Consider the following 24,535-nt stretch of genomic DNA (forward strand, 5'->3'; position numbering starts at 1 on the left):
ATCTCTTGCGTGTGTGTCTGTGCAGCTCTTCACATGAAGGTTCCACAGAAAAATAAACAATGTCTGCAACTTTTCACTTGGAAAGAAAGCAAGAAAGCTTGCAATGTCCGTGTATCCTCCGCTGCGTTTAGCAGAATGTGTTTCAGAGTTTTAAAAGAAACAGCAAGGAACAGGCACAGCAGGACATATTGTACAACACGAGTAATAGAGCCACAAAAATGCTGTTTTGCTGAATCTGTCTTATACATCCAGGAAACACTGCAGTGTTTAACCTTTACTATCACTTTGAATTTTACATTAAAATTTTACTACAATTGAACTGATAGTTAACGTCACTATCTGTACGTGCGTACGTGGGAAAGAAGAGAGGTATGTTTATTTTTTTATACTTTATATTCTTGTTAAAGCCAACTTGAGCTGTTAAAGTCAATCACTTGGAAACAGACCAAACTGATTCCAGGTTAGTTAGGAGCCTCAAAGCACGGCACATCCTTTTCTTTAGTCAACTCATCAGAGCCAAAGAATCTGGCTTGTAAAGTGAAATGAGTGTAAAGGGGAAGGTATTTATTACTGGCTGCTGTGATGTTGGGAATTATCATACTGGGGTCACGTATCAGAGGTGTCTTCAAAAGGGTACAGCATTGGCAGCTTTCTGGGGGAAGTTAAGATGTCATTTTGTTTATTTTTGGGTTTTTAAGGCAATGAAATTTCTCTTGTAAAAGACACTACTATACTGGTGCCAGACAGTTGCAATAGATGGGACTGCAATCATAATCTAAACATCAAAAATAATAGACTTTGGAATAAACTCAGTACCGCAGAATATTATCACTCTTCTTCTGAAATAAGGAACCAGAGAATTTTATTCTATAAGAAGAAATGATAGACTTGGACTGATGTTTAAAAGACCTAAGCAATCCTCCAGATATCTTTATGTCCTTGAAAATTCACGGAATAAGTCACAGCATTGAAAGCCTAAACTGAAACAATGATGTATATAAAAAGGGGTTTCAAGAAAAATAACAGTGATGCATTTGAAGCAAAAAATTCAATGTACACCCTGGATTCAACCCATTTTAACTTACTGGAACAGGAGAGATCCAGGCAAACCACCTTCCAGGTCCATCCATTTTATTTTTGGATACTAGCTAATACTCCTATAGTCATTGTCAGAAACTGTTCTGGCTGGGAGAGATGTAAGCAGGATGATTCCTGGCTCCTGATGCAGGTGCTCAGTTCTGTTCTCCTCTCACAGACAGAGCTAAATTCTCACATCTGCTCGCTTGACTTTTTTGACTCCAGTTTAACAAATTATTGGGGTTTGTTTTCCATTTTTTCCTACAATATTTTGTTGCTGCTACTTTTTATAATTCAGGACACTTCACAAAACCACAGTCGAGAGCAGTCTGTCTCCTCGAGCAGGGGCAGGAGCAGGAGAACTGAGTGGCACCAGCTTCCAGGTAACGAGTAGCCGAGGAGAGGCTGGGGAGTACGTCGTCATGCAGATCATCTGCCCTCAGATCAGCTCATCAGACCATACCCTGAAATGCCTGCACCAGGGATGAGTCTAGGTCAGCGTCTGTATAATAATTGATCTGAATCAATTAAAGGACGATGATTTCCCTTTTCAAGAGTAAGCGCAAGACACATTTATAAATTCCTCAGAGGATCCAGCACCCAACGTGAAATTTGCACGTGACTCATTCTCTGGGAAACACGGCATTGAAGGAAAGGAGGGCTAAAAGGACTCCAGCTACCTTTGCATGCACTCTCCTGAGTGTAGGGAAAAGAGAGCAACCCTGGCACTCCCAAAGGAGAATATTTACTACGGACTGGCATACAGCCTGTCAGGCTAAAAAAAAAAAAAAGTTAAAAAAAAGTTTTAGGCTTTTTTGTTAATGACTTCAAATAATCTGCATCTGATTTACTTAGAGAATGTCAAATAAGAAATTTCTTTACCTGTTATGTCAAAGATTATTTTCAAAAGCTAGAAATCAATTATAGTAAAGTTTATTATTAAAAATTTTATGCATTTATTTTGATGTCATTTGGTGCATTAATGTACAGAGGGACTTTCATATGAGGGAATATCTCCGGTATTTTTTATATATATTTCTTTATGTCCTCCATTATAAAGTACTGAAATCCACTTTTGACCTGATCCAAAGTACACTAATGTCAGTGTGAGTTTTTCCATCCAGTTCAGTGGACTCTAGACGAAGTCTTTAATGCTCATGTGCTAATAATATGAGACAGGTCCTTCACTTGTTATTTCCTCTAGAGATCAAATTCAGATACTGGAATTCTGAACTTCCTTTGGAGCTGAAGAGTCAATTATGGAGGGTATAGTTGTTACTGATATGTGATCCAGCTATATTTTAGTAATGGGAAGGAAGTGAAGCAAACTTTGTGTGAAGCACTTCAGAGTGTCAGTTGATCTGGATTCAGGGAAAACTGTGCTTTTCAAACACACTACTCATTTGAAACTTAGGCTTGTTGCACAAAATGCGCATCAGAACAAAACACCCTGAGAAAAAACGGAGACAGGAGAAAGAAAGAGGAGAGAGAACAAAGAAAGAGAGAAAGAGAGGGAAAGAGCAAGAGTGAGAGAAAGGAGAGCATCACCGAAAGAAAAATAACGAAAAAAATCAAATAAAAATAAAGGAGAGAGAAAAAGCCCTTACTGAAGTGAACTTGAAAAACTCTTGAACTTTTTTCCAGGGAAAGAACTAGCTTGTGCCATTTACAACTTTTGCAAAACCAATATCCTTTTAAACTAGTTTAAAGATCCAATATGACAGACGTGATACCGTAGGTTTTATGAACCTTTTTAATGCTGTTTTTCAAGTCTAAGTTAGCTCCAGCAGGAGCTGAGAATGCTCACCACCTCCCAGGATCAGGTCCTGATTGCCTATTATTTATTAAAATGCACTCCCTCTTCTCCACCCTCTGACTAGCACAACTTTAATGTATAGAGCAAGCATATGTATGTACGGAAAACAAAGGAAGTGGAGGGGAATGAACTATATTAAAGATGATGGTAGCATTAACAGCTGTTTCTAAATCAGCACTTATGAGCCAGTCTATTAAGCACATCTGCTTACTGGCACGAAAGCACAGTTTCTTTTCCCTTAGTCAACAAGTTGTTTAGCATCTGCATCTCCACATCTGATGATTAGACTGTTACTTAAGATATGAGTAAATGATTTCACATTGAGCATCTCCTGATGTACAAGAGAAATGTTTTTACTGCGACCGATTTGTTTTAACGTCTACGCTGTAGGAATCACGGGAGAAGATTCAAAACAAGGGTTTTGACATTGTTAGCATCTACTTTGCTAAAGTAATCATTATATGCTTATGATATATAGGTCCTTAGTAAGCTTAAGGGCTACATTATGTGTTGTCTTGCATGTGTATCTTTAATACAACTTCATGATGTGGATGGACATCACTGCATCATTGTAGTCCCAAATCAGCACATCACCTAAACTTCTCATTTAATACTCCTTCTTCAATAGAGCCCTTCAGGCACATTAACTTTGAGAACAGCTGACTTCTACCATGCTCTGTATAATGCAGATGCTTCCTTTTGACATGGGATTTTAGCATTCTGTACTTACAGAGAAAAACTAAGCAGATACCTCCTAGAATTAATGAGTTTTTCTTAATAAAGACATCCTTAGTTGCACTGCCTGTTGTCTTTCTTCTTTTAAGAAAAAAAAAGACATTTCTCTTTAAAAAAGCACTTTTCTGAAATGAAAGATTCTTTCCTAAAATTAGGTTTTCTGTTCCAGGTTTTGGTGGCATGAGTCCCAAACGAGATTAAAATTTGAGGCCTGATATCTTGCAAACCTTAAAAATTAGAAACAAGAGCACTGTGCCAGTTGAAACTCTTATTTTGCTATAAGGGATGCGTATTTCCAAGTATGACTCTTTGAAGTTAGTATTCCAAATTCCATGTTTTATTATACCTAAAAGATGTGTCAGGAAGACATCACCAAACCTTTTAAGTGTTCTGCCCCTGGTCAGCCATTGTCCATGTTCTTTTGTTATTATTTTTTTTTAAATCTGTCAATTTACTTTCCTCTAATGCAGACAAACATATGTATGACAAAAAATAATCCTGACTTTTCAAAATTAAAAAAATTGAAAAGTTTACTTCTCAACTTTCTTTGGCACTGAAAACGTTCTTGTTATTTTTAGATAGTACTCTTACGCTGCCAAGTTTTAAAGAAAGTTACAAGCTCCTGAACTTCACAGAAATCACTGGTGTTATACAGCTGAAACTTAGCTTTTTAGCATATATAGAGGTAGTATTTTCGTGATAATTTATTCAACAAACTTACAAAAGTAAATAGGAATATAAACCGGGCAAGTTTCTTTTCCTGTTCTAGCCTATGAATAAATATAGGGTTTGGAAGAATCAAATCTATTAGTTTAAATTATTTACAGAAATGATAGTCAGAATTATCGGGTCACTTCAGTAACTAAAGATGATATGAGATTTTAAATAGTTCAGCTGGCTTTCAGTCATGCTGGATACATGGGAGAATAAGTTAAGGTAGTTTTATTCAGTTAAACTTAATTTTCTTCCTTATATGATTTAAAGGAATTCCAGTTTCTATTCCAAAAAAAGCCCTCTTAAAAATCTTAAATATATTTTGAGCTTAAAACCAGTTTAAATAAATCTGAGTATTAAGTGTCATCTCAGTTATTATGAATAGTACCAGAATACCTGAATTGGAGAAAATTAACTTTTCTTTGGAAATTAATAAGTGGTACCAGCACTTTCTGATTAAAATTGCTTCAGTCACCTGCTCACTGATTTAAAGCAATCTGCTCCGTGTTACGTTACAGGACTTTGCATTGAATGCGCACAAGTACTTCGCAGCAGCTGTTGAGAAAAAGGGGAGGTTTTGGCAGGTGCACAAAGGACAGCTGGAGCTTTTGGCACCCAGGAAGGTGTAGGAGTGAGTTCTGGTTTTTCATTACATCGAAGTCAGTTGAGGTTTGGGTAGTGCTTAGGTGATACATTCTCCTTTCTACCTCCCACGTTTAGACAGGGATGGAATAGACATTATATTTCAGAGGAGAGCAGTGACAGGAGTATTTCATTCCAGTTTCAGAAGTCTTTGAAAGCCCTCAGTTTACCTCCCTCTACTCCATCCAAAGAACCGCCACCTTCTCCACCAGTGATCGTCAGAATTAATTTCATGATCAAAGAGCTAACCCTCCCTATTCAAAACCTCTCTTAACTAGGCTTCGGGGTTAACATACCTTAAACAGAATGGGACACACTATTTCAGGTTCTTTCCTCCTACTGGCTTATTGTACATAATCTAAGGGCGTAGTTTTTATAAAATTAGTCTCTCTTTTTTGTCCAGAGGCAAAGAAAGGCACTCTGTGGGGCTGCTGCTAGAAATCCCTCTTCCTTATTCTCCTATAATATATCTTTTTAGAGTCTACCTTCATCCAATTTCTTTGCATATATATAGAAATCTACAAAAGAAGCACATGATGGAAAAATAATTTGTGGGGAAGATCCCCTTCAGCTAAACTTAGGCGCTTTGTAAAGGCATTTACCTGCATGAATTACTCACATGTAGAGCATTTTATTTCATGGCAAAAAAATTCTAACATCCATCGTTCTGCACCCATTTTGCACAGGTCAGTTGAGTTTGAAAGTTAAAAGATGGTGGGTATTTAAGACTGGCTTTCGGCTGAGTATGTTGATGCTTTTTTCTGCTACTACTTTAGTGCGGAGAAAGGCAAATGTCAAGAAGCGGGACTCAGCAGAAAGCAACCTCTGACTACCAGCCCGTGACAATTCTGCAGGGGTATAAGGCTATGGAAGCCATTGCCCTGCCCAAGTGAGAAGCACCCTCATTTGTATTCACTTAAACTAGTTCCACAGTTCATGACTTCAAATCTGGAAGTCTCAAGAAGCTGCATCTGTTTTCAGCAGGGCCTGCCTTGAAGAGAAACTGGTGAAACCACAAAGAGATTCTGTATTTTATAATGCCCTGCATAAAAAAAAAAAATATCCTTTATTCCACACGTTCATTTCTGCCTCTCCAATGCCATTTGTTTCTCACTGATTTCTTCTCTCTGTTTTTTAAAGTGTCCATAAACGACAAACCTAAAAATCTCCTATCTCCTTAAACAGGGGACAGAAGAAGATGCGTCTTTCTCAACTGGTGTCTAAGAAAGGGTAGGGGTGGGGGACAGCACAGCCTTACTCACTTTGTAAAAGCAGCCGTATAAGCTGCTAATATTCCTGTCTATATCACATATGCTGCTTGGCACAGACGGGCTTCTCCCCACCCAGAAGCTCATGAGGTTTCCCTGCAGGTGTAGGGCCCATTCACAACCAACAGCTTGAGGCACTTGGATCTTTGCACATGGAATTGCTTGCTCACATTCAATCAATACTGCAAAAGTAAATATGTTGTTTGAAGTTTTGCCATGTACTTTTTAAAAAAGAATTATCATACAAATCAAAATTATGCATGAGTTATAATTAAGTCTGCCAGGAGAATTCTTTCCTAAGAAAGAACAAACTGAGTTAGCACAGTAACTCTTACTGCTGGTATTTATATTGCTCAAGACAAATATAAAAGTATTAGTGAGCTTTATTTTATTAAGAGTGTTACTTTAAATAAAACAAACAATCCAAAGGATTTCAAGCCACACAGGCTCATTATTATAGTGCGTGTAGAGAGTGCTTAACACATGGAAGCTTGAAATGAGCAGCTGCCTTTCACAGAAGACGTGACAGCACAATAAATCACGACAGATATGGTCAAGCTCGTCCTACCAATCCATTGTTTGCTTTTGTTTGAAAGTATACAGGGGAATAATTTTACCACCTAACCGTAGAAATTTAGCTTCCTAAAGTGGGAAACTAGTCATGTTGTTTGACGCATGGAGAGACATTTGCTCTTCCAGAGGTGGCTGACTAACTGAGGAACATTGAACTCCCCGGTTTCTCACCCGAGTAACTAAAGGGAGATACTCTTACCTTACCAGTCAAGTCTAAAAAATGCAGTGATTGGCCTCTCCTGAGTTCTGCAATGCTGAAAAGGATTTTAATGAAGACGCTTCTGATGAAGGATTGAGGTAACCAGGTCTGGAGTAAACTTTTCTAATGGAAAACTTCATTTATCATTTGTATAGTCATAACAATGCAGTGCTACAGTGTGGGTTATGGTACTAAACCAACATTGCCCAAATGCATTTAAATAATAGCGCTGCTCGCTTCTCTTTCTGGTAGAAAAAGGCATTACAAAGCTTCTTCCTTGTCATTCACCCCATGTTGGTACCACATACGTGGAAGCCAAACACAGACGCAAAAGCACGCTTCATTTTGACAAAAATTTGTCCCTTGTCTACGCAAAAACAATGGCTTCAGGCCTTTTATAAATGATTGGTGGCTTCTGGGTGGGTAGTTGAAACTAAATTTAAGAAGAAACAAACCTTCTTATTGCCATCAGCAGAATTTAATCTGACTAGGTGGGATTTTCCGTTTATGTTGGCAAACAGAAGCCTTGCATATTTGGACTGTTTATTCCGGTAACCTTAGCTAGCCTGCAGAACTGCAACATTACTCTTTTGATTAGCTCCATGCAAAAAGATCTTGCGAGGTGGAAAGATCTCCTACTCCTTCTATATTTGGCAGGACCAACTCCATAAAAATGTCCATTTTGCCACGCCTCTGATACCCCACTGCAGCTGCTTCCTCTCCTCATCCCACAGCGAGATATTAAAAAGTTTGCATGGAACCTTCTCCAAGTTTATCTGGATGTACAAAAAAGCCAAGAATGCGCTTGTCAAGGTTACAAATATCTAGGGAGCTAAGATAGTTCTTAGTCTAACTGGCTCTTCAAGATATAATAGAAGCCTGCCAGCTGAAAATTATTAACTGCTGGCTGAGCAGGGATTGTGAGTGCACTCTATAAGGGATGGAGCAGGAATTATATGTACCTATACTGCTGGAATTCTTACAATACCATAATAGAGCCATCCTACCACCAGATGTGCTTATAATGCTCTCAAAGTGCACTCTTAATATCTAGGCAATTGAGGCACTTATTTCATTTCATCCTCCTGTCTTGTAACTCAGGTTTCCTTTTCAGGGAGTGATAGGATTACTTCCTTCTCCTGATCCATATGTTGTGAGGGGTTTTTTTCATTATTATTTTTGTGAAATGGCCTTCCATGAGTCATTTATGTTTGAACTGATCTTGTAAGTTGTTTCAAAAGTCAAATGGAGCCTTACTTTGATGACTGTAGAAAACTTTAATACCCCTATATAGCTTTTTTAATATGGTCAGACATATGTTTTTTTCTACAGCTTGTTTAAATGCCAGAAAGGTAATTATGAAGTGTTAGTTGGTCAGTGCCTCTTTTAAGCTGCGCCGTATGGTTGAAATTATCACTATAGTCAAGAGGAAGATAGAGCTTTCTTAAGATAATAGGCTCCATGATTTATCTCACATCTTGGGAAATAACTGAAAGTTGTAACTTTAGGATGACGCAAAAATACTTTCCCCAGATTATCTTTTGTTCTTCTGTCCTCTGAATAAGATGAGGCTTGTCATGTTTTAAAAACCTAGTGAAAACAAATATGCTAAACAATTCATTCCATCGGGGGTTAGGTCTGCTCTCAAACCTATTTTCTGAGCAGATATGCTAGTTCACCCGATACCCACTGCTGGATTTTGTCATGGTATTTTCTGAAGCAAGTTTCAATTCTTTGTGTGCAAATTCAATGTTTCATGAGACATCAAGAGAGCTTCCAACACAAATAGGTCTACAGCCCCTGTGACGAGATCGAGTTTATCACTTGTGTGTTCACTTATTTCAAACAAAGGAACTTTTGCCTATCAGGTACCATTTTCTGCAATGCAGCATTTGGGGGGAAAATGGTAAAGGAAAACTGTTCCAGAAACAGCAATTTTCTAAAAATGTTACCTCACTGGAGAATGTTTTTTTGGAATTCCATCAATCTATTTTAATTCACTCATAATAATCATAGAGAAAGGACTGGTTTTGTTGCATCTGCTTAAGACAGGTATCAAATATGACCACCTCGGGTAGGACAGCTAGTAAAAGAAAGTAATAACAGTAGTAAGTAAACAAATAAGTGTTGTTACTCCACTCAAGAATAAGCATTCATTCTGCTAATGATGGAAAGACAGGTCCTGAATATGAGTTCAGTCTCTTAACTGGAAAAAAAAGAAATATTAGTGTCACACCAGGTTGACCCTGGAGTATTTTTTTTAAGTCTCTGAAGGAATAATGGTATAAAACAAGTATGCAAGAAGAGTCAGGCCTTTTGATTTGCTACATTCAGCTTCTTAAGACTGCCATACACCATGGAAACCCACAGCCAGTTCCGTGCCTATTGACACCATTTTTCCATCAAAGCAGCATACTTGATTTAAAAAAGAGACATTTCTAATTGACAATGTTGGAAGTGACATCATTACTTGGCTTAGTATGATTCAGAAACTGAAAAATATGTCCAGAATTTCCTTTCAATTTTCTTTTTGTTTTCAATTAATAATACAGGTTTTATGCTATCATTACATTTTTCTCTCAGGCCATTTTAATGTGGCAAGATACAGAATTGGACTCTATCAAGCTAAAAATCGTAATGCTTTCCTTTTCTACATAAGGGTGGCTTTAAGCAGGAAGGAAGGCAGGGAAGCAGGAAGGAAGGAAGGAAGGGAGTTATCTCTAGCAGCTCAGTTGTCACTGTGATAATCTGGGGAAGCAGAGAAGAATTAGATTACATAATTAGATAGACTAATTATAATTCTATCAGAATTATCACAATTATCAGCAGAATGCTTAGAACCAACATTATGTGACCGCTAGAAAACAGCAAGAGATCCCATGGCTTATATGAATTCTCTGCACTTGTGTAACACAGGCTGCCTTTTCTCCTCCAGAGACAACATTCAATATTTATCTGTCCCTTTTCAATATGTTAAATGCTTTTAAACTGTTTCCTTTAGGATATTGAACTGTCTCTTCGTTTAGTCGTACTACTCAAGCTGATCTTTGAGGAAAAGAATAAAGAACTTATCAGGGAGAATAGTTAAATTCCAGGCCAAATTCACCATTATTAAATACGAGGATATGTTTTCTGAATTTTGGATGGGGCTTTGAGCAACCTTGTCTAGTGGGAGGTGTCCCTGCCTATGGCAGGGGCGTTAGAACTTCAAGATCCCTTCCAACCTAAGCCATTCTGTGATTCTATGAATTCAGCTGACTGATTCCCATCAAATTGGCAAGCAGATAGCTTTTAAAATGTATTTATCGTTGCTCAGTTCCACAGTGAACTCCACCTTTGTCACTTAGAGAAGAATTCATTCTCCTCCCTTTTAGCTTTCAAAATCAGGTGTGCAAGTTTATCTAATTGTCTCAGCTTACCTTAGAAGTGGAAATGATAAAGGCAAAATTTTATCAATTGTTTGATAAAAAATGGTGTGCTTTACAAATACAACAAACATATTTAAGTAACTGAAAATGACCCCAGTGGAACCTGGCAATGTGTTCAAGTTAAACAAGAGAAATTACGGGCTGCTTCTTGACAAGCTAGAAGGGACAGCCATTCTCTAGCAGCCTTCAAAGAAAAAAACTGTTTCATTTGCTTGTGTGAGTAAATGTGTCTTAAGATGTACAGAAAAGTCTGGATTTTCCCTGAGATGTCTACTGATAGCACATGTTAACAAAACTCAAGAAAATTGCAAAACTTCTCATAAATAGAGTTCACAAATCATGGTGCTATTTTGACACCTTCCCTTGAATATATTATCATTTTACTGATTATATCTAAAGTGATACCTCAATATTACATTGATTCCTGAAGAAAGGATGACTGTCTATCAGCAGGCAAAAAGCTTTTAATTTTAATGGTAAAACTGTTGGTGATATTTGGTAAGATTTGGTGTACTTGAGTGCAGTATTCTAAATGTCTTTACTAAAGCACATTTTTAAAATGGGTATGTTGATGTAATTATTATTTGAAATGTGACTTGACTACCTATTTAGTGTGTTGGGATGAGATCCTGCAACACTTCAGTACATGCTTAACATGAATATTTCCATTAGAAATCAATGTGACGACATGCATGATGAAACTTGAGCACATGCAGAAGTGTTTCCCGGACCAGGGTTTGGTCAGCAGGAAACCAATAACAATGATAAGAAATTCCATCGTCTCCTCTGCTTTCACAGTGCAGGGTAAGATAAAGTGGTTAAAAATGCCTGTATTCCAGTTTTGCTGGTGTTCCCATTCTTGCTGCCATCTGGAAACAGGATGTTCAGAAACTCTGGACAAATGGCAACTGCATATATTTAATAGACTAAAACAAGATGCTCATATTTGTTGCATGCAGGCAGATCAACTTCTTGTCGATGCAGTATTTGGGACCTACCACTTCTTCAGCCACATCGGTGTGGACAGATTAGAAAAGATGTGCACCAGTTTAACAGATATATTACTCATGCTTTTATCTTCCATCTCTGTCTACTTGATTAAACTAATCTGTAGCTGATACATATAAAAATATAAATTACTTGCATAGCAAAGAGATAATAAGCATATATCATTTTGTTATAAACGTTCAATCTGGTATATCAACATATCTATTAGTAACATGAACAAGAGCTCTACTGTGAGGAGCTACTGACCACTGGTAAATATTGGGCAAGCATTTAAAGTCCGTTATTTTGCATCGGTACCTGTCTTTCAGTGAGGTCAAGGTTTACTGCTATCTCATATCGCCTCAGCCTGGTCAGATAGTTATGATGAGCAAATTCTGCTTCTAGCTCTCTGATTTGCTCCTTGGTGAAAGCTGTCCTTTCCTTCCTGGGTTTACTGTTGACCTCTGACTTGTAGTTTCCTTCCTGGGAATCTGAAAAAAAAAAGGTGAAAAAAATGAAGCAATGACAAGTGTACAGCTAAATAGGAAACGAGCCCAAAGATAACAATGATGTGCCTAAGTTACATTCTTCAAACTTTCTTCTCTCACAAATACACCCTTGCTTTCATACCTATGGATTCTTCACTGTAAATCAGGAAAGCAGCAGTAATTCTGACAGATGTGAGCTGCTGCTTCCATCCATGCATGTCAAACTTTAGCTTAAAACCTTGCAGTGTTTCATTTCCTAAGAGTTGCCTGTAGAATTTCTGCAAAGCTTCCACTTCTTCCCACTTCTGGCAACTCTCAGTGCACCCAACCAGTACAGGATGTGTATCATTTGATTAGTGTCTTAATGAGTAATACTTCAAGAATCTCCCTCTCTCTCCTATCATTTCACTAATACTTTAAGCCAGAGCTCTATTTTAAAGAACACACTTTAAGGTTTTGTCCAGTTACACTTTCAGGGAAAGGTAACGGACAAAGCATAGGAAATTCACTACACATCAAAAAGAAATCAGTGAGCATGTCCCATGTGATAATGGCATCTCCTCCTACTCATGTCAAGGTGCAGGTAGGGAGGTTATGCCACAGCTGGTATCAGTATAGGAAATTGCTACCACTGCAGCTCATTACCTAAGGAATACTTTGGCCACAATCAGAGAAACTTTACTGAAACTTTCATTACCACCCTCCTCATTCCTTTTACTGTCAGCAACAGGTACAATTGGTCCTAAGCCAAACTACTGAACTCAGTGACAGTCATTCTGTTGCTGTCAGTGAAGTCTGTTTAAATAAATGAAAAGAGATCAAAGTGAAAAAAAAAAATTAAAAATAGAAAAAAGTAGAAAACAGAGAAAGAGAGAGTGGAAAGGAAAAAAAAAAAAAAAAAGGACCAGACATTTATAAGTTTGGGTATGATACAACACCTATAAATCCAAAATTAGCAGGAGATCAGTAGGAGTATCATTAGTCAAATTCTGGCCTCATGAACCATCTTAAAAATGTCACAGATAAATTCACACTTCAGCTGCAGATTTAAATAGAAACCTACATCAACATCCAACTGAACAGGCCCACAAGAATCATTCCCTGGGACTCCGTGTCAGATGAATCATCGACGTGCCTAAGACTGTCCAACTGGCCAGTGGGTCTGATTTCAAAACTACAGTCAACTATCTATGTTTTCACTTTTTGTCAGTTACTCTGTTGCTTGGAAGGGAACCTTTTTTCCTTTTATGAGAACTGTCAATGTTTGACTCAGTGCTATACTCATGAATTTAAAATGTTTTTAAGCTAATGGATTCAACTCACCAAATCTCTTAACTTTTGCTGACATGACACAAAGAACTTTGTTTCAAGTGTGGTTGTACCACTGGTGTGTATGACTGAGGGTATCCACCAACGTTGTTGAGTGGGTTTGGGAGCTGTTCAGTCACAAATGGAGTAGCGATTTTCTAAGATAGGACCCCATTAGACTGCACACCCATTGACTACAGTGTGGGGCCAGGGTACGTTGTCCAAAGTCAACACAGAAAACTTGGTGGATCAAAACCACCTTAAACCTAGAAATTCACATTTCTTCCTTCATACTAGTTGGCAAACTAGAGTCACGATACCTTCTCTGCATTTTTTCATCACTGGAACATGCATGTTGCTTTTCTTCCTTGAAATTTCCTTGTCTGCTGCCTCATCATAAGGTCCAAATACCACGTAGAGGACCTGAACTTAAATACTTAAACCCCGATATCAGCATTCCAATGAATAGCTGAAGAGAGATACCCAAGTCAATTTGTTCAGCATTTGGACTTACCATTTTTATACCACCACAAACATGTTCATACACGTTTGAAAGCAGGTGGGTGTGCATACTGTTTATCTGCAGTACAACATGGAAATGTGTTTCATGAAAGTCATTGCTAAAGTCCTCTTAATTCCCTTGGTAAACTTGTGTCCCTGTAAGACCATGAGCCAAGAAATCTTCCCATGTCAGTACTTGCTATAAGAAAGATCCATGGGTTGCTGGTTTCCAAATTACAGGTTGTGACCTTAACTAAAAGTAATGCGTGTACAGATGACACTGACACCATCTGGAAATGAAAATTCATTGAAAATTCATTGAAATTGTAAATGAAAACTGTAAAAATGAAAATTGTAAATGAAAACTGAAAAATTGAAACTGTAAATGAAAATTCATTGAAAATGAAATACTAGAAATGAAGATATAAGCCCAAAAATGCGACAGAAAGTGGGATCAAAGATGTAAAACCTTGGTAGCTACTGCTATCGTGAATGGTCAAAAGGAAAAACTTCAGGAGTACCCATCCAAACGTCTCTCAGGAGGATACTGAGCTCTATAAGTGACTGAGATTTATAACACAAGCAATTTTTCTGCAAGCAGATGGTTCCATGAGAAAAAGAGAATTACTGTACAGCCAGTAAAACCATAACGAGGCAAGTCATCATTCAGGTTAATACTCGTGGTTTTGAGTTCCCGATTTATTTACAAACATGGTTAGCATCTAAATTCCAGGTTCCTGGAATACTGGTGTAAGGAAAGGGAAATGTAACTGCATGAGTAGCATTTGTCCTTCATCTTTGGCAGCACAGGGGATTCAGCACTGCTAGCAATGCTGGCCCACACAGACCCTGTGCAGACATAAATATGCTTGGACAACCGGTTATGTAGACATTTCTGCCATTGCTGGATACTACCTTTAAGTCAATGCTGGACTGTAAGCACCTGGAAGCCACAGTTTTGTCAGCAGCATGAGTTCATCAGCAGACTGACACTGTGGAAAACTTTCAGGTTTTTAATTTGTTGTGAGTATCATTGAATGCGTTTGTAATAGTCTAGATGATAGTCTGAAAAAACCCCACATGATATATTCATATTTTGCTGAAAGCAAAAGTTGGAGAAGTACGCAAAAACCTGAGACAGGTACACAGAAAGCCAACTCCCTCTCAGTGCTGAGGTTCACACAACAGAACAACTGCAATCCTAGGAAATCTGTTTCAGCAAAGATCTGGCCAGCAAGACAATGGTATTTTGCTTAATGCCTTTGAGATACTGAAAATCTATCTAAGAGACTTAGATGGATGCCAGTTAGATGGACACCAGTTATGAACTCTTGCTGTCATCTGCCTGTGCCTGCTGCTGTGCTACTCTGGTTCATGAACAGATTGCCATTTATTTCCTATTGACATCATACTACTTGGAATAGTAAGTTTAGACATTTTGGTTGTCTTAATTTCCAAAGTGGTAAATCTAGGTTTTCTGATTGTTTCTTTTTAAGTCTCTATAGACACAGGATTGGGAGCTCACGTCTCTTTCTGACCTTCAGGTCTCTGTTCGTATCACCTGACTAGCTTCTCTTTGGTGGAAAATGGGTGGGAGACTTGGAAGAGATTTTTGGCAGAACTCATGTCGCCTACATCTGTTTTGCAGCTGTTGCAACTAAGACAAGAAAAAAGTCCCAACAACCTTCGTTTTCTTCTACTGGCTACATCTTACGCCAAATGGTAGGTGTAGAGGCAGAGAACAAAGCCTAGGGGGATCTAAGTTACACTCCTTGCCTCTCAAAAGGCACACGTAAAATATATACAGATGGTACAAAGCATTTGATGAAAAATACAGCAATCTATATTGTCTGTCTTCTGCCTTCTCCCAGACAAACTCTTGCACGCTTTCAGGAGATGTAGCCTACATGCAGGTATTAGTACCTTATCAGTCTCTCTTTTGCAAGCCTTTGTTCTCTGGATGTCAAGTAATGTAGGCAGTTAAACACTGCTTTGAGGGATGCAGGTCACACCTCCTTCTCAGAACTGTTTTTATCAGTTTTCAAAAACTCCAGGCAACATCTTTAATGTCTCCTGTTAGGCAAAGATGCTTGTTGGTAGCTGGTGTAAAAGGTATCATTTGCAAAGACATTCAAGGCTATAAATGACTGTTCTACAGACTTTGGAGGCTTAGATTTTTCCCAAGTTTAATAATAGCTCAATTTTTTTTTTTTTTTTTTTTTTTCAGAAAATCATTACTAATTGCACTATTCCCCACCCTCAAAAGTTACTTCTACTTTACTCTAAGGAAAGGATTGCTGTTAATCCCAACATTTGAATTGTCCCACCAGCATTCATATTTCCTTTTCTCTACATCATTGAGAAACATGAAGCATGCCAAGTAAAAATAAAAAGTGGTATTTTGGTATTTTTGCTTTTGATACATGCCTAGGAAGAAAGGACTAGTCACAGAATAGGGAAAAGAGACTGATGAGAATATCCGTGATACAAATATCTGCTGCTAATTGGGTAGGGTCAGAATCACAGGCAAAACGTGCAAGAAGCACCCGCTATTTTTTTCTGGATTAGTTCAAAACCTGATGTACCTTCATCTGTCAGACAGAAATGAACTTTCATTTAATACCCGCAATGGAATTACAGACAAGAATTTTCAAAAATAAATCAGATGATTGGTAGTGCTCTATTAGCAGTTGCAGATGGTTTTCAGATCCTGACATCCATACTGACAGTGAGTAGTGGCAATAACCACTAATGATTTGTGACAAAAAGGCCACTGAAACTTCACCCCAAGAATTGTTAGTCAATTTCCAGGTTTTCAACATTCAATCACATCTTCCAAAATTTATTCTCAAAAAGCCTCTACCATGAACAACCTATTTCTAAATTTATTTAACTATAAACTTATAGTGAAGTTGCCTAAAGTAAATGTTCTTAATTGCATACCTTCCTCTAAATGATATTCAAGTGTTTGCAGAGAACAACTACTACATAGTTATTTACTTTAAGATGAAGCAATCTATACAAAGTTAATAATGCAAAATCTTGTTACTTCTGAGTAGTTTAATGTTGGGTGAAAGAGCATTTCTTTCAAACTTAATTCCTCCACATTTGTTTAAATCATTAGCATGTAAACAAAAGCTTTAGAGCTTCTAAACATCAATAGGACACAACAACAATATGTGATTCAATGCCAAATGCTTCTCTTTTTTTTTTTTTCCTTCAATATATTGACAATATGAACTAAGGGATAAGTACTATAGTATCAAAGCAAAAATCTAGCAAAATATCATTAATCTGAAATACATTTTTATATTGCAAAGGGATATTATGGAGAGGACAACTACATTCTTTAATGGTCAGAAGTACCGACTGACATACAGCTGAATTGCCTAATCTAATTGTTTCTGATGCTTTATAGTTAATTATATCTTCTGACAAAATGAAATAGTTTACTGAGACACAAGCAAGGAGCTGGCTTAAAGGTCTCCATATGGTTCCTATTGTTTTGCCAGCAAGTACATGTGAGAACAAGATTTATCCAGAAATAGCCACTTTCAAACATTTTTTACATTAAATAGAGAATACTATGCAGTTTTTGCATTAGATTTTTTCTGTATTCATTTCAAAGTTGCTCATAATTCATATGTAAACTTACCCTGTGTCCAAAACATTGCCCATTGCTTTGCAGGATCCTAATTTAAATCCTTCTGAGTATAATATTTGTACCAAAAAAAAATATTTAACTCTTGGGCTACACAAAACTACATAGTAATGCTTACTTTGGTGCACATGCTGACTTTGGTGCACTTACTCTTATTTGCACCAGCTGAGACTATGCGAGCAAATGCAGCAGACTTAATTAATCTGGTTTTCTTTCATAATTTTTCTTCTCTTTAAAGTCATTTAAATAGTATTCTTAGAAGATTTTGCACAGTTAAAAGTACAGTTCCAAATCACTGAACGTATTCAATCTGAGTGCCTCTTTTGAGAATGTCATTAAAAATATTTCTGGAGCTGCAATCCACTTAATGTATTTCAAGAATCCTTTCTGAAAATTGGAACAAACAGCATTGTGATTTCCAGAATTCGCAACTCTGGATGTGCAAACGGGCCAAGCTGTACAGCGGCACAAGTACGATGTCAAAATTACATGAATCCTTCTTTTCATTCTAATGAAAGCAAACTTTTGTTTGCTTATTGAGTTAATGCTTTCTAACCCAGTCTTTGACAATTTACAATTTAAAACAGCCTCATATCCACTCCCCAAAACCCATGGACTGGCACAGCAAAACCTGTGGATATTCGGCAACACACTATATACTATCCTAAGCCATTACCTACTAGTTGTTGCTGCCAACTTTTTTTGTTATTCCTGCCTCCTGAAAGTACGAGTCTAGGAATTATACCGCAATATCAGAAATACTGATCCATAACACTGTGATGGCTAATGCTGCAGGTTCTTGAAGATACCTATGCTGGAAAAGATGTACTTCTGCCAGGTCATCTGATCGATCTAACCATATAGCATGTACACGCCACTTCCTCAAACCATGCAAATATGGAAGACAACATATTAATTCTTTCATATGAATAATTACACTGTTTAGTACAACTTCATGTGGAAGATGCTACTCTCAGTCCACAACGTTCGTATAATTACAGCTCATGTAAGGAAAGGAGAGACAGGATTTCCCTTAAAGAAACTTTTCAGGCTGCATTTTAATAGGGCTTTATCCAGTGGGACTTCCAAATCCCATTCGGAGTTCTGGAGATACATCTCTTACATGCAGCATCGAATAACAAACACGTGGTGATTGTTTGCAAGTCCCTTGCACTCAGAGCAGCAGTACCTTCCACCGCAAGACCAGCGATGTCTGCTTCCCAAATGGCAGTCAGCTATTGCGAATAATCCTGTTGCTTAGAAAGTTCAGGGCTTGTGGATATTATTCTTCGATACTGTGAGTAAAGCACTTTTAATGAGGTGCTACAAACTTGATTACTCCACATAAAGATCTCAGTTATTTAGTTTTCAGATATCATGCCAATAAGCGTTCATTGTGAATTTCCAAATATCCTTCTAATAACCAATCATCGTGTTTTATCCAGATGCAAACAGACTTTGATTTTTTTTTACACATAGTCACTATAGTCACCTTATCCAAAGGTTGCTGAAATCAAGGTGTGTGTAATTTCCAGACTTCACCAAGTGTATAGCCTTATGGTCCTCCTTCCTCAGCTGACATGCTATAGATAGACAGTGCCATTGCCCCCACTCCTCACCCACAAACACTACACTAAAAAAACATAAAAGCCAGAATCTGTAGTAGTTCTTGTAGCTCTTGTAACAGACCACATCGTTGTGCCACAATATGTGCCTTCACTAGAGCAAATGGCCTAGAAAAGTGTGTGCCATTTGGGCCAGTTTCTAAGGATAGGCCAAGTTCTTCCCCAAATTACAGTGGGCAAGCTGGGGCAAGCTCAAGAATTTCAGTGGAACCGCTTCTCAGTCACAAGGGTGTCAGAGCCAATTTTGATCCCATTATAAGTCCCAGCTTACTTTGCGTATGATCATGAGAAGTCTTGAGTTGATTAAAGAAAAGTATTTTCTTAGGCTCCTACGTATATATTTTCTCAAAATATACGTGCAGAACTTACAGTCGAAATCTTGCTGACTTCTAAGTTTGCTTTAAAAAAAAAATTTATTGCAATTGCATGAGCTCCTGTCTGAACAAAAAAATAAATAGTTTGCACATAAGCCAAAGAATCCAGGATTTTAGTTTTCCATACTAAGCAATAAAAGTTGAAACACTTACAGAAGTTTAATACAGTTGGAGTTTCTTTAGGGTTCCATATTGCCTCACTCACCCATCTTTCCAAAGCAAGTCTTCAGGATACAGTTACACAAAGGAAAATATAAATGGGTACCAACAATTCATCTTTAACTCTTTCTAAGAATTATTTTGCTGCTACAGGAAACAGGAAGCCATTTCACAGAGGTATTTTTCAGTGTAATTCTTCAACGTGTGTTACACTGGCTAATTTTTTTCCCCATTCATCATGGAACAGATTTCTTTGGAACTCCTTAATGATGTAGTGAAAATTTTATATATGTTGAACGTGTGACAGAAAAAAACAGTGTCTGGAGCAAATCTAACATCCAGTATTTCTGCTTAATCCTATGTTAGCATGCCCTTTCTCCCTTCTTTTCTTTTTTTTTCAATCAGTCTGCCTCAAACGTTTTTGCTCCTCCTAAAACCTGTCCTTTTGAAACACTCGTAACTGGCCTCTGCAGTGTACGTAGCACCTTGCAGAATTGCAGGATCACAAATCACCTTCCCTTTCACAGTCTTGATGAGTGTCACAAGGAATTTCCCATGGTCATTCCCTGCCTTGGTGGCTGCCCCTGTTAGACATGGCTCAGGTAGTGCGGCATCGCAGCTTTCAGCATGAGGCACAAATGTAATCCCTGTCTGGGTCTTTAAGATATATCATAGATTTTTGTGCAAATGCATGTGCCTGCATATGTTTTAGTGACGTGTTTTGTAAATCTTACTATCCCTCAGAAAGCATTAAAATGAACCCAACAGGCCCAGCTGTGCTCATAACATACCTTAGTAGATATCCAGACTTTTTTAAAGAACAGGAAAACACACGCACACGCGTACTCTCCTACCAAACAGGGTTGCTGTTCTGGGTGTATTCTACTATTTCGGTCACAGTTTACTTTACAACATTGTGCTGAAGTATAACACTAACTATAAAAATGGAAAAACAGTGGAAAGTACTTTCCCACATGCAATTAAATGGAATTACCTGTCTTTCAGGGGAAACCAAAAAAAAAAGGGTTATAAAATAAAATTTTTCAGATGTTTAAACTATTTATACCATTGGTTTTCTGACCAATGTGTGAAAGTTTCATTTTTCATTAAAAACTATTACTATAGCTGTTAATACTAGATAGAAGACCTCCTAGTGACTTCTTTAGAAGTCCTGACTATCAGCTAGTTTTGACTTATATGTTCTTCCACTTAGTGGCATGCCACATTTTCCTTTGTGTTTTCTCAAATGATTATTGTAAATGGCAGAATCCATTAAAAATACTCAAAGGATTTGTCATGTTTGAAGCTAACACAATTTCCTTTTTTTTTGATCCATAGTACGATTGTTAAGGGATGAAAAAATGCTCACATAATTAAACAGAAAACCCAAAATAGTTCTCTAAGTAGTATATTGGGTAAAGGAGATAAATCTGTAAAAGAAATAAAATCTAACTAACAGTCCAGGTTTAAGTTTTCTGCTAAGTCTATTTTACTATTAATTCTACAGTCTAGGAGAGCTTTTTGATGAATAGTTTTTCTTGATTGCTAACAAACTTGGACAGTTAAAGTTTGTGACTCATAATGGAAAGCTTTGGCAGGGTGCAATTAAGAAAAAAAAAACAACTTCAACTTTGATGTGAGCAAAAAGCCACAACATAATTGTTTGGAGTACTTCCTATTATTTTAATATTAGAGTACAAGAAAATATTTACTAGATATCTAAGAGGGGAGGTCACTTCAACCAAGGGTTCAAGTGTAGCTTTTAAGAGCTTTTTAGGCCGTATTTGTACTGTCCTCTTTTGTATGTATGATATAGAGAGACTATAGTTAAAGTAACTAAGAGGTCTAAGTCTCCTTTAAATGTCTAAAAAGGACTGCTACTTACAAAGCAGTTGATATTCCTTACATAGTCTTAATTTTTAATTTGGAAAGAGGAAGTACAGTAATAAGGGCCTGATTTTGCAAACATGTCAGTGTGTACATAAAGTTCAGGTCTCAAGCGAGCACTTGAGAACAGATATATTTAGGGAAAAAAAAAATCAAAAAAAGAAAAGACCCCCAAAACCCAAGAGTGTCCAATAATTAAACCACAAGTCCACAGTATGTTAGTCAAATCAAAAGGTCGTTTTGTCCCCAGCTTCATTTCCAACTCCTTTTCAGTAATGGAAAGTCTTTCTGTGATCACTAAACTAATACAAAAGTAGAAACTTTTATTTTCCCAAATAAGAGAGGCCATTTGGCACAGAAACATTAAATAATATGGCCTGACTCTTCCATCATTCACCTCTCACAGCTTGCTGCATCTAAGCTGGAGAAGAAAGGCCTTCCTGGTAAAGTAATGTGCTAGTGAAATAGTCTGACAGTGCATGTCAAAGCATAGTAAATCCTATATATGTTTTACCATCCCAGACAGTATTTGTTTTACTCTTTTAAACAAGGCTTGTTTTAAATACCTACCTCTACTGGGATAAGAAAATTAAGAAACATTCATTACAATTGAAGATACAAGTTGGGTAGGTATAACTTTTTTTCTCCATCCTAAAAGTTGTAACACCAAAAACAAATACAAAGGTTATTTTGTTCTTCTGTAAAACAGCCCACATCAGTACCCACATTCTCTACTGTGATCAGTTGTCACCTCCAGTAATGGTTGTCAGTCTGGAGCTAAAGCATCATCCCCCCTTTTGACTCTGAAAGTGTTGAAATCCATCTTTCTAGGAAATCAAAATTGATGTTTTATTTCTTTGCTCTTCATCCCATCTATATAATCTAGGGTTGGATGCTCTGCAGTAAGACTAGACACAATACTCGAGATTAGCAGATCACAGAAATAGGGGGGAAAAAAGAGCAATAAAATTATTAGCATAACTACTGGACAACATAGGAATATACTTTAAAAATCAGAGACATGAAGCAACAATGAAATCCCAGCATATATACCAGTACCCAGCAATTCCAGGGCTGGACTTCATGCAACAACAATGAACGCTGTGTTGGCCAGCGCTAATGGGGTGAGGAGGGGGAGGTAGAAAAATCCCCCACTGAACCTCAAAAAATACCTCCTGAACTCTGGTCTGGCAGCTCTGAAAAAGAGCATGCAAAACCAGCACAAATTCAAGAGGTATATTAAGAAGTGGAATAAAGGTCTGCAGCTTTCCAACAAAATGAGTTATAGCAGTTAGGCACGAGCTCTGGGGCGTTACTCTTTTCAATATAAAACTTTGTTCCATCTAATTTTAAACTACTCAGTCACTGAGTTTCCGCACAATTAAATAAGATGATTGGACACTGTACTATTTTTATCAAGGGTATCTTATTTTAAAACTGCACAGCTTTGAAAAACCTTAATGCTGAGAAAGGAGCCTTTCCAATAGTTTTTTATCCATTGATAACCATGGATCAGGATCTTGAGGCAAAGGGGAAGCCTACAAAGGAGGGACAGTTCGCTCAACACAGCCATCCCCGCGATAGACGAGCCGATGGTTTCTGAAGCACCCAATCTCGATTGCCTGTCGTGAGACAAGGTGTCATGAGGGGGATGCAAAGGTGGGTATCGAACAACCTCATTCCCTCTCTTACCCGCTCTTCTGCTGAGGGATCCTTTGCAACACAGCGCTTTTAGGATTTGTCTGCTTGCTGCCTGGTTATTTAAAATGTCCAAGTAGGACAGCTTGCATCTCCCTTCCTTTCTGCGGTCCCTAGTGACTCCAGTCAGTAGAGCAAATGTCACCAGGGCTTGGATTTATCATAGATGCTGGACTGAGCATGCTCCGCTGCGGCACAGCCCTATAAAAATGGTACTTATTGAATAACTGCGCTGGGTCATTTTACATTGTTGCAATGTTTTCCAGGGGATTTATAGGCCTCTGGGGCACTGAAAACATGGAGCAATAGCTTCTTTTGCAGATGTAAACATGGGTTTGAGTAAATAGTTAATTTTCGCTGGTGTTACAGCATTTGGCGGATGTTCCTAGTCATAAACAAGCTTTCTCCATCTTTCAAAACAAAACCAAAAACTGGATATTGACTTTCTCCATCATCCAAAAACCCCAGCTTGCTTCTCAAGCAAAATTGGACCCAGTTCATTTCACAAATCTGAGACAAAATTCGAAAGGAAAGGAGGTTAAAATGTAGTCTGTTAGGGTTATGGCTATGCTGAACTCATATAAAAGATAAAAGAGCATAAAATGCTGATATATGTGATGTTTTTATGCAAGACTGCCTTGTTTCCATTAAACAGCAAAAAGACAGCTACTGTTTAACTGAAGAAACTGATGGAAAATCCTCATTACTGTATAAACAGTGGTTTAGGCATAAAAAGTGTTTAGTTTATGCATCTGTGCATTTAGCCGAACACTAAGCTCTTTCTAAACACAATTTGGTGCCTTCCTACTCCCATATATTTTCACTTTCTTTTTGAAAGCAGGGAATCTGTGTCTTCTCAGGCCTAAAAATGTAAACCAAAAAAAAATTAATGATTTTTGTATCATGTGTCATACCTAACCCACCAGAGAATCCCAGTACATTGCTCCTAGAGTTGTAGACTCCTTTAAAACTTGCCTTTTCTTTTGGATTTTTTTTTCCACCTTATTTCCAAGGGAGACTTTGGTCTACCATCACCATAAAAGACCTCATTGGTTACATCATCTACTTATTCTATTTTGGGATTTAGATCGCTTGTTTATTTGGTGTTCTGTCATTCAGCTGCTTATCCAGTCCTAAAGCTGAAGAAACAGATCTCACAGTCATGCAATTACAACAGAGTGTTCGCATTTTACTTCCCTTAGCTTTTAAGTCACATCAATAAAAATGTATACATAAGCCATTTTTTTCAATGATGACTTCCATTCCTGGTTCCACAAATTTCACCTCTTTGAAGCTGACTGAGTCCCTATTAAAAATCTCAATATCAACCCCTTTCTCTCTTCATTCACTTTCATGGTGAACCATCCTCCTTCAATTTATTAATGAGCATTAATT

At 37.6% G+C, this 24,535-nt stretch overlaps 1 protein-coding gene across 1 annotated transcript in view; it reads right to left on the minus strand.

Moving 5' to 3' along the window:
- The window catches only part of MEOX2 (mesenchyme homeobox 2), a 52,876-nt gene that overhangs the window by 2,540 nt on the left and 25,801 nt on the right, over nt 1-24,535 (minus strand). The window contains exon 2 of the mRNA XM_082479981.1: nt 11,758-11,930. Coding sequence (XP_082336107.1) covers nt 11,758-11,930 — 173 coding nt within the window. The remainder of the gene's footprint in view (nt 1-11,757; nt 11,931-24,535) is intronic.

The sequence above is a fragment of the Vanellus vanellus genome (assembly GCF_965231255.1).
Source record: "Vanellus vanellus genome assembly, chromosome: 2".
NCBI lineage: Eukaryota > Metazoa > Chordata > Aves > Charadriiformes > Charadriidae > Vanellus > Vanellus vanellus.